A 10,484-nucleotide genomic window follows, 5' to 3' on the forward strand; every position below is an offset into this window, starting at 1 on the left:
CTTAATTGAACAATATTTGTCACTAGTAGAGAGTAGAGCTATGCAAGGTAACTTTTCAAAAAAGCAACAGGAAGAGACCTTCATGCTACTTCACTTCCAGCCTGAATCTAGACAAGGCTGTTCAGTAAATATGTAATTGGAAATAAAAAAAACTTTTGCAGGATTTTTAAAATTAGACTATTCAAAAACTTAGAAGTAATTTAAGGAGTGAGAAGGTGCAATACACAAAGAATGTCCTTCTGAACGTAAGAAAAGTATTTCCAGCATGCTACGCGCCATATACAGGGCCAAACAAGCAATTCCTCATCTCCATTGCTTTTTGCCCCTTTCTATCCTTCAAAAGTTTAGAAATGGAAGCCTGAACTCTCAGTATATGTCCGTTAGAGATCCAAAAACACATTCTACATCTTCCTCCCAACACATTCAGTTTGTCTTCCAGAAAATTGCTCCAGTTCTTTGTTTAAGAAAGTGATAACAGTAAGTTAACTTTATTGTAGTTGGAGTGACACTAAAAGAAAGAAAGAAGTTAACCACAGTAAGAAACAAGCAAAACAAAAAAAACCAGCCCAAATTCTTTTATTTTTGGGCCTGTTTTTTGCTCCTTCACGTTCCTTCTCTTTATCTTAGGTATAGTTCTTACCTCCACTGCAATACTATTAAAGCCAAAGAAACGTAGTGCTGAATTAAGCTAAAGAAACACACTCAGTGAATTCAATGTATGCAACATGAGCACTTACACTTTCTTTTGCCTGTGGTCTTTCTGAAGACTTTGTATGCTAGATATAAAAATGAAACTCCTACTGGTAGGAAGGCAATCTATCTATTTATTTATTACCAAAAGACAGTTGGTTTGCACTTAGCAAATGTACTATTTGATATAAAGGGCAAAACTTTCAAAATACAATGAGGCTCAAGTGCATTTGCTTCTTGCGACTAGCCTGTAAATGCTCTCAGTCAGATCACACAAATGGTAAAACAGCTGTAAAGAGGTCCAGGTATTTAGAGCACCCAGAATACAGATGAATAGTAACCAGTTTAACTGAATATGAGATAGATAATATCAAATCCCTCAAATGTTGTGTGGTTTTCTGAAGAAAAGAATAAACAAATGACACAGCTGACCATTTCAGTTCTCAGATACATATCAAATACATGTTAAATCAGCAGTGTTTTAAAATTTCTTTTAAAGTTGCAGAATATGCTGGAAAAGCAATGGTCTTTCGTCGTCCCTTTTTACCTACCGTCTTCACAGATTTCAATATGAATACTCTATGCAGAAAGGCAATTCAAGAAAAATGATACCTTAAGTATTGATTTGATTCAAAAGATGGGAATAGAAGAATGTTGAGTTAAACTTAGACATCAAAATTTGATCTTACAATTTTCATAAAAGAAAATTATATTTAATCATTTTTTAAAAAACTTTAGGATATCGTTATGAAACATATACTTAAGAACATATTCAGTTGTCAGCAGAAGAAATCCTAATATGCTACAAAGAAAGAAGTTTCTCAGTAGTGCTAAGTGAAATGGGTTACGTCTGCAGGCACAGAAAATCCTTATCAACTTCCCTTGACTTCGGCTAAGCCAATTGCTTCTAAGAAAAATAATATTTGAAAGTGATAATGTCTTCAGCTGTCACATAATGAGATTTAGGCGGTGAAAACACAGAAGGTAGAAAGCACCAGAAGCCACAGAGGACCACAGATCCAGGACAAATATTCCTATTTAAAAAAAACAGTAACATTTCAAAATCATATTTATGAGGTAAATTTCCATACAAATCCGTGTCTCTAAATTCAGTCCATGAAATACAGGAATATCAAACATTCTGGAACAAAATAGGCTGTGGATAACAAGTCAATTGGGATGTACTGAAAATAGATAGAAATTAGTACAGGATTTCATGTACATTTTATATGCTTGAAATTATGCAACCTACTAAATGCAATTGTTAATTTTTAATTTGGAAAATGCAGTGGTATTTGCGCGTTCCTGCTTGCTTGGTTGTGTACATTTACTATTCGGAAAGCAAGGAGGGAAAATGAATGAAGGAGAGAAAGAACAGCTGAACAGCACAATTTAAAGGGGGGTGGGTGGGTGTATATTTTTTTATATTTTTTTATATATATATGTATATATATACCCTCTCAGCTGCTTTCAGTCAATTCTGTTATAATAACCATGCATTCATTTTAAGATACTACTCCCCATTCAAATGGGGAATGATGCTAGTAATAAAAAGAGAACAAGCTCTTCCTATTAAATTGAGTCCTGCAGCCTATGCAGAAGGCCAAACTCCAGTCAAGGTCAAAGATGTTACGCCTGCTCATAGCTTTCAAATTTCTTATTAATTATTAGTCTAACACTGAAATCCAATTTAAGTTCTTCATCAATGTTCTGTAAAGCTTCTTCAAATGCAGAACTACCATCTACCTTTACTAAGCCTGCACTCTATAAGACAAATTTTCAAAAGTTATTTTAATCTGAAATTATATAATGCATTTCCAACATGTGGTATGTAAAAATAAGACATGAATCTTAAACTATAAATAAACTTGATGTTTCTAACACCACACAGTATAAATATAGCACATCATAGATATTAATGGGTGTTTGTGTATTTACATAACAATTTGTGTTAAATTCATATAACACCAGATTAGAAAAAGAGAAACAAGTTCAGAGTAGACAGATTGCACACAATGACAACTTAGATCAGAGACTCCCTGAAGCTACTTAAAAGAAGAGAAATTAATTTTGTAAATCATTAGTATATCAAAACAAATTCCTAGCAGGCTATCTGAGGATGTTGGTGAATGCAAAGTACAAGGAAATTGGCCAGTTTCTTTACAATCCTGGTAGAAGAACAAATGTGAAAACAGTATCACTGCTCTGCTGTAAGGAATAAAAAGGAAGCAATAAACAATGATAAAGTAGCATCAGCTGTACGCCTTGAGGCATTCCTTGCAGAAGGAGAATCAACTGTACTCACAAAGGCATTGTGGCGATTGTTTAATTTAAAAATCCAAATTTTAAATGGTTAAATACTGGAGTCGCTTTACCCTTATAAAAGAACTGATGGAACTATGACACAGACTAGCAAAATATAGCCTCTGTGGCTGCTGTTCTACCAAATTTTTGACCAAACATTTTTCTATAGCTTCTAGTCCCCAAAATAGCACTTATGCAACTAAAACCAGCATTACAGTTCTCAGAGAGGAAGAAGGTATTAAGTACAAATGATTGAAAATCATATGGTGGTTGGAGAGAGACATCTCAAGCCTTTCCCTAACTAGGGGATGAAAAACACCTTCTTCCATCATCAGAAGGCATATAATCAAATGGTCTATAAATTATCCAAAGGCCTGTCCTCGATCTTGGAGAGCCTGTAGGAATGCCTGAGGACTCTACATCCTGAATACAGTGCCACAGAGCAGAGAAGTTAGTAAGTTTAAGTCTTATATAAAAGCCATGAGGCATCAAACACCTTCTGCATGCAAAGCACAGAAGGCAAAGAATAATGTTTTTCACAAAACTACATGAAAGCCTTGTTATCTTATATTTTCCAGAATGTTTCCCACATCCAGAGTTAAGACCAAATTTTCTAGTAGGTCATTAGAAATTGATCCACAAGATCTTGTGGATAGAGCTATCTACACGAATGAAACATTCTTAGTTTGTTCAAATGGGGAAGTTAGACTATTCTATCATTTCATACATGTATATGCACATACACACACCCCCCCCACACACACCCCTAATTATAAAAATGCCAATTTAAAAGAGTGATTGTAAAAGTCTGGTACTTAGTTTCATCATAAAAATGATTTTTTTTTTGCATAGTATATTTATTTAAATTTGGTGTCTCTATGCAAAATGACTTTTTCATGGTTATTGATATCTTGCTATACACACTGTGTATGTCAGTGCATGTAAAGAAAATTTCATGTTAATGTGTGCTGGTGGCTAAGTAGGCTCGAAATGCTTCCCTCAAAGACAGCATTAAATCTGACCATCTCAGGAAGAGATGTGTAACTGAGGCTCAGGCTACTTATGGTCTTTGTGTACCATATTTTCCAATGTGCAGCATCAAAAACTGCACATTAAAATACACCTGAATAATATAGATCATAGTTACTATGATGGGGCACATGCAGAGAGGAACATAGCCACAACTGTTTCAATAAACACGTGTGTGTTACTCAACACACTTATCAGGTTTGTCCATGTCTTTTTTAACCTCTGTCCCTCAGATCATTATAAAAACACTAGCCCAAATACTCTATGAGATAACAAAGAAAGGACACGATCACATAAACTAACATAAGGTTAAATTCTGCCTCCCCATATTTTCCTTCTGTTCTAAATCAGATACTGACAGTATTCTTTTTTGCTTTCTCTCGCCAAAGATATTCTGAGGCATTGCTCAATATTTTTAAATGCTACAGGCCAGACTTTCGGCTCTATCATTTGTCTCAAACAACTGTGAAATGGCTTAATCCCTGACAGCCTGTGGTGCCAAGGAACCATTACAACACTCAGCAATTGCTGGGACATATGGAATTTCTTTTCATGTAGTTCTCCCTGTATGTATGTGCTTCAGGGACCCAAAGAGGGTGAGATGCTCCTAAAACTGCCATTCTTTCTTCCCAATAACCTTCTATGCAGGTGATAGTGTCAAGAAGTGACATCCAAAGACTCCAAGGGAAAAAAAAAAAAAAAGGATGTTCCTAGATATCCAGATTTCTTCCCCAGTGCTATAGAGTAGAAGAAACTCCCGAGAAAAGCATTATTAAAAAGATATTTCATGAGGCAATCTCCTACTTTAATTTAGTTTGGACTCTTGATGGAACAATCACTCTTGAGCTTCCTCAGATTTTTAAACAATGGGGAGATATTTACTTATATGAATTTTTATGAGCCTTTGAAGGGTACTATACAATTCTTAATTTCTCTTTTTTGTTAATTGGTACTGCTGAAAAAGACGTTCTTGCCCTTGAAAACTGTCATTTCTGCCTGTAGCCCAAGGTATCTCTAATTAGACATAGCAAGACCACCAATGTATCTACAAATAAGGTATTTTTCACTTCAAAACTTTGAAAACTCTCTCTTATATGTTTCAATTTAACTGAAATGTCAAATTGTAATTTCTTGATCAAAAAAAAAAAAAGACAACTGAAATTAGAACTAAGTACCTGGGACAGGACATGTGACAGTATTTTTAGACTTACTCTATAGCTTTGTTCATTAAATTCCCCCTACCTTTAGCCTTACCTGTCTTGACAGCTTTCCTCTGTCACATTTCCTAGTGGCTGTAATTTCTATGGCATTAAATAAACCAAATCCAACATAAGGTTTCCCCCTCTTTTTAAATATTCTTCTAGTCTATGCTAGTATCTGAAACAGCACAGTGAAGAATACATACCTAGAAGTTACTGATGCCTCTTTCCTAATAATTAGCCCTGCTATCCAGAGAAAATGCACAGCATGACATTTAGTCACTGGGAAATAAAAGACTGTTGCCCTACATCTGCTACAGAAAACAGCAGGTATGTCATAGAGAAAGTGTGCTACAACCTCAGAACTAAGTGATCCTACTAGCATAATTGCAGGTAACAGTTCAGGAAGCACTAAGTGATTAATTTTGTTTTCTGAATCACCGGGAAGTGCAAAGTACTTGCCACAATAAAGCCTTCAGAAAAACTGACTCTGCAACCACAGATATGTAAACGCTCAGCAATTCATAAAGTGAAACATTACCTGAATTTCCCTTGCATGGTATACAATAATGAGCCCAAGCAGGATAATCGTGGAGAGGCTAATAAGGCATTTTAGAGCGAGGGAATACAGAGACTCCTGCAACAGAAAGACACCACTGTCCGTCAGAGACCCACACGCACGGGACCGTTCCCGCCCCGCCGGGCTCCCCGGCCCCACTGTGAGCAGCGGAGCCCGGACTGGGAGGGGAGGGAGGGTCGCCTCGCCTTACGGTGTCGGGGCCGGGGGGTGCCTCACGGCGGGGCCGGGGGAGGGCCGAACAGTCCCGCGGCGCTGGGCTCCAAGAGAAACAAAGTGACGCCGGGGCCGGGCGGCAGCCGCCTTTCCGCGAGGACGGCGGCGCGGGGCGGCTAGACCGCACGGATTTGAACGGCTGACAGGAGAGTGCAGCTGGCTGCGGAGCCGCCTTCCTGCGAGCCGGCCTCGCCCGCGGGCCGGGGCGGGCACGGAGCCCGCGGCAGGGGCACGGGACGGGACGCGGGGGGGAGGCGTGGGTTGGGCTGCGTCGACGGCGCCGAGAGCGAGAGGAAGGCGGTCCGACGGCGTGGCAGGTACCTTCGTGTAGGCGCCCCAGGACAGCTCTGTCTCGATCACCATGACTACGATGCCGAACATGCCGAAGATGAGCGCGTAGTCGCTGAGGCGCTTGCGCTTCTCGAAGAGCGCCCGGCGGTGCCCCAGCTTGTAGCCGATGTTCTGGTTCTTCTTGCTGGACTTGCCCCCGCCGTTGTTCGCGCCGCCGGAGCTGTAGAGCGCCAGGTTGTTGGAGTTGTTGTGCTCGGGCTTGGAGACCACGATCTCCGGGGCAGCGGCTATGGGGCTGGCGAGCGGCGGATGGAGCGGCTGAGACTCGGAGTCAAGCTCGTGCAGGTTCCTGCGGGATGAGCTCAGGTTGCTGAGCGGCCGCATGATGCCGCCGTTGTACCTGCAGCTGCTCATGGCTATTTCGGCGAAGGGATTGCTCTCCCGACGCTGCTGGTAGTGGTGATGGTGGGTGCTGCCGCTGCTGACACTGCTGCTGGGACTGGCTGCTTGCTGCTGCTGCAGGCTATGGCACTGGTGGTACTGGTGGGGCTGCCTGGACGAGCCGGCATGGCTGGAGGGGGTGAGCTCGCTGACGTTCAACTGGCTGCCCTGCCGGGAGGAGGCGGAGAGCGGCGAGGAATGAGTCCTGAAGGCGCCCGAGAGGGGCGAAGAAGTGCGGAGCAGCGAGGGCAGGTTATCCCCCGCTGCTGCCGCAGCGGCCCCATAGTAGGTGCAGTTGTTGCACTGGGGGCATGGCCTCTGCTGCTGTGGCTGCTGGAGAAGACTCTGCTTGTCCTGGCCGTGCTGCTGCCGCTGCTCGGAGCAGAAGCCCAGCTGGAACTGCAATGGTGTCTCCATGTCAGAGGCGTTAAAGCCGCAGGAGGACTCGGTGGTGGTGGTGCACCCTGCGCAATGCGTTATGGTCGGCAGGGGACAGTCCTGCTGCCGCCACGAAGGGCCCATCCCGGCTTCCGTAGAATCCAGCCGCTGCGTCCGATTGGTCGGGTGGACCAAAAAAAGGAGCATCTCGTCGGGGGAGACCGGCTGCGGCGTGAGATCCCCCATCCGCCCTGCCCCCCCCCCCCCCCCCCCCCCCCCCCGCGCGCGGGGATCCCGTCTCCCACCACTCCCGCAGGTAAGGGTTACCCCCGCCCCGCCGCCGGGGTGCCCCACGCCACAGAAACCCGGGGGGTCCCGAAGAGGGCGGGGAGAGTGCTCGCTGAGCTTGCTTCCGGGATCGCCCTCTGTGAGGAAAGGGCCGCCGCAGCGGGGCTTCCCGGCCTCGCCGCCGCCGTACACATCTGCGCCGTCTCCAGAACATGGGCACTGTGCTGCGCTCCGGAGCTGTTCAGCCACGCCACGCCGCTTCCCGGAGACGTGCAAAACAGCAGCGCCCTCGCTCCGAGGCCCTCGCCGCGGCCCCGGAGAGGAGGCAGCTCTCGGGGCCTGGCGTGGCCGACGCCCAGCACGGAGAAGAGCTGGGCCAGGCTGCGGCCTCAGGCCGTGCCCACAGGCCATCAGAGAGGTCACAGGAGATCTCTCCTCTCCTGAAACTTGGGAGAGCCCAGGGCCCACTGCCTTCCAAGGGCCTGCAGGGCCTGGGGTGGCAGCGAGAGCTAACCGCTCGGGGGCCATCCTTTGGCATTTGGTTACATATAGTAATTTCTGATATTTTTCAGACCTATAACAAAGGGGAGGATTTCTTTTGGCCACTCTTTTTCTGAACTAAAAAAGGAAGAAACTAGTCACTGGAAGTTTCATTGTTGCACTGGAGGCATGGGCTCTGCTGCTGCTGCTGCTGCTGTGCCTGCTGGAGAAGATTCTGCTAGTCCTGGCCGTGCTGCTGCTCGGAGCAGAAGCCCGGCTGGAACTGCAATGGTGTTTCCATGTCAGAGGCGTTAAAGCCATAGTGTGGACAAATAGAGGGGTAAGGGGATAAAAAGGGCCAGTTGTATGTTAATAGTTTGCTGGTCAGTACGCTTGTCTGGCTATGCCCTGTGCCTGATCAGCGCAGTCTGTCCTATCTTCTTATTAAATTCCTTTCTAACTCTTTCCTGGCTGAGGGCTCTCTATTCTGTGTGTATGTGTGTGTATGGGGGTGTGAGCGCAGCAACTGGAGTCAGACCATGAGTCGGAGGGCCTGTGCACCTGTGGTGCCAGCGACTGGAACAAGTGCAGGTATGTGAGTGAGTGTGATCACAAGTGAAGATCAAGCCGGACTAGCTGGGGAGTAGGTGAAGTGGACTGGGAGCAAGGGGGTGAGTGACTCTCTGTCCTGGTTTCAGCTGGGATAGAGTTAATTGTCTTCCTAGTAGCTGGTATAGTGCTATGTTTTTGAGTTCGGTATGAGAAAAATGTTGATAACACTGATGTTTTCAGTTGTTGCTAAGTAGTGTTTAGACTAAAGTCAAGGATTTTTCAGCTTCTCATGCCCAGCCAGCAAGAAGGCTGTTGTCAGTCGGCAACGAGACCAGCAGCGACAACGGTAAGTTCGGCAGCCGAGCGCTAGATTGAGGTGGACAAGGAGGTTCCCAGAGCCCGGGAACCCCGAGGAAGAGCAGAGAGACCCATCCAGAGCCGGCAGCTCTCATGAGCGAGGCTGACGCAGCCTGGGCGTTGCCAGGGGCAACCGCGGGAAAAGGAATTAAAATAGAATCATAGAATCATTTCGGTTGGAAAAGACCTTCGAGATCATCGAGTCCAACCATTAACCATGCCCCCTAAACCATGCCCTGGAGTACCCTGTCCACTCGCTTTTTGAATACCTCCAGGGATGGTGAATCAACCACTTCCCTGGGCAGCCCATTCCAATGTTTGACAACCCTCTCAGTAAAAAAATTTTTCCTAATATCTAACCTAAATCTCCGTTGCCTCAACTTGAGGCCATTTCCTCTTGTCCTGTCTCCAGACACCTGACAGAAGAGACCAACACCCACCTCACTACAACCCCCTTTCAGGTAGTTGTAGAGAGCGATAAGGTCTCCCCTCAGCCTCCTCTTTTCTAGACTGAACAATCCCAGATCCCTCAGCCGCTCCTCATAAGACTTGTGCTCAAGGCCCCTCACCAACTTGGTTGCTCTCCTCTGGACACGCTCTAGCAGCTCTATGTCTTTCCTGTAGCGAGGGGCCCAAAACTGAACACAGTACTCAAGGTGCGGCCTCACCAGTGCCGAGTACAGGGGAACAACCACCTTCCTGTTCCTGCTGGCCACACTGTTCCTGATACAGGCTAGGATGCGATTGGCCTTCTTGGCCACCTGGGCACACTGCTTGCTCATATTCAGCCGGCTGTCAACCAGCACCCCCAGGTCTTTCTCTGCCGGGCAGCTTTCCAGCCACTCTTCCCCAAGCCTGTAGCGCTGCATGGGGTTGCCGTGACCGAAGTGCAGGACCCGGCACTTGGCCTTGTTAAACTTCATACGTTTGGCCTCAGCCCATTGATCCAGCCTGTCCAGATCTCTTTGTAGAGCCTCCCTACCCTCAAGCAGATCGACCCTGCCTCCCAACTTGGTGTCGTCTGCAAACTTGCTGAGGGTGCACTCAATCCCCTCATCCAAATCATCAATGAAGATATTAAACAGGACAGGGCCCAACACCGAGCCCTGGGGAACACCACTTGTGACCCGCTGCCAACTGGATTTCACCCCATTCACCACTACCCTCTGGGCTCGGCCATCCAGCCAGTTTTTCACCCAGTGAATAGTGCACCTATCCAGGCCTCGAGACGCCAGCTTCTCAAGGAGTATGCCATGAGAGACAGTGTCAAAGGCCTTGCTGAAGTCTAGGCCTTCAGGGCACTGGGGCGATTAGTGGAAGGATCGGGAGCACAGGTAGTGTTTTCTTCAGTCCCTTCAGTGGCAGGGAAATATACTGAAAGGAATGGGAAAACACACCTGATTAACATGTGGCTCAGAGGCTGGTGCCATCGGTGGAATTTTGGTTTTTTTGATCATGGGGAGGTTTACACGGCACCGGGCCTGCTGGCGACAGATGGAGTCCAGCTATCTCAAAGGGGGAAAAGGATTCTCGCTCATGAGTTGGTGGGGCTCATAGAGAGGGCTTTAAACTACGTTTGAAGGGGGAAGGGGATATTGTGCTGGGAGTCTGTTATAGACCACCCAACCAGGCTGAAGAGGCAGATGAAACGTTCTGCAAGCAGCTGGCAGTAGTCTCACAAT

At 45.9% G+C, this 10,484-nt stretch overlaps 1 protein-coding gene and 1 long non-coding RNA gene across 2 annotated transcripts in view; one reads left to right on the forward strand and one right to left on the reverse strand.

Moving 5' to 3' along the window:
* The window catches only part of LOC128136074 (small conductance calcium-activated potassium channel protein 2-like), a 127,989-nt gene extending 120,589 nt beyond the window's left edge, over positions 1 to 7,400 (reverse strand). The window contains exons 1-2 of the mRNA XM_052775161.1: positions 6,337 to 7,400; positions 5,764 to 5,859 (exon numbers count right to left, since the gene is read on the reverse strand). Of these exons, the coding sequence (XP_052631121.1) occupies positions 5,764 to 5,859; positions 6,337 to 7,371 (1,131 nt within the window). The 5' untranslated portion in view covers positions 7,372 to 7,400. The remainder of the gene's footprint in view (positions 1 to 5,763; positions 5,860 to 6,336) is intronic.
* Positions 7,380 to 8,358, forward strand: LOC128136088 (uncharacterized). The gene is made up of 2 exons (XR_008233251.1): positions 7,380 to 7,441; positions 7,986 to 8,358. It is a non-coding gene; the product is annotated as an uncharacterized LOC128136088 (long non-coding RNA).
* Positions 8,359 to 10,484: the final 2,126 nt, after the last annotated feature.

This window comes from Harpia harpyja, chromosome W (assembly GCF_026419915.1).
Source record: "Harpia harpyja isolate bHarHar1 chromosome W, bHarHar1 primary haplotype, whole genome shotgun sequence".
Lineage (NCBI taxonomy): Eukaryota > Metazoa > Chordata > Aves > Accipitriformes > Accipitridae > Harpia > Harpia harpyja.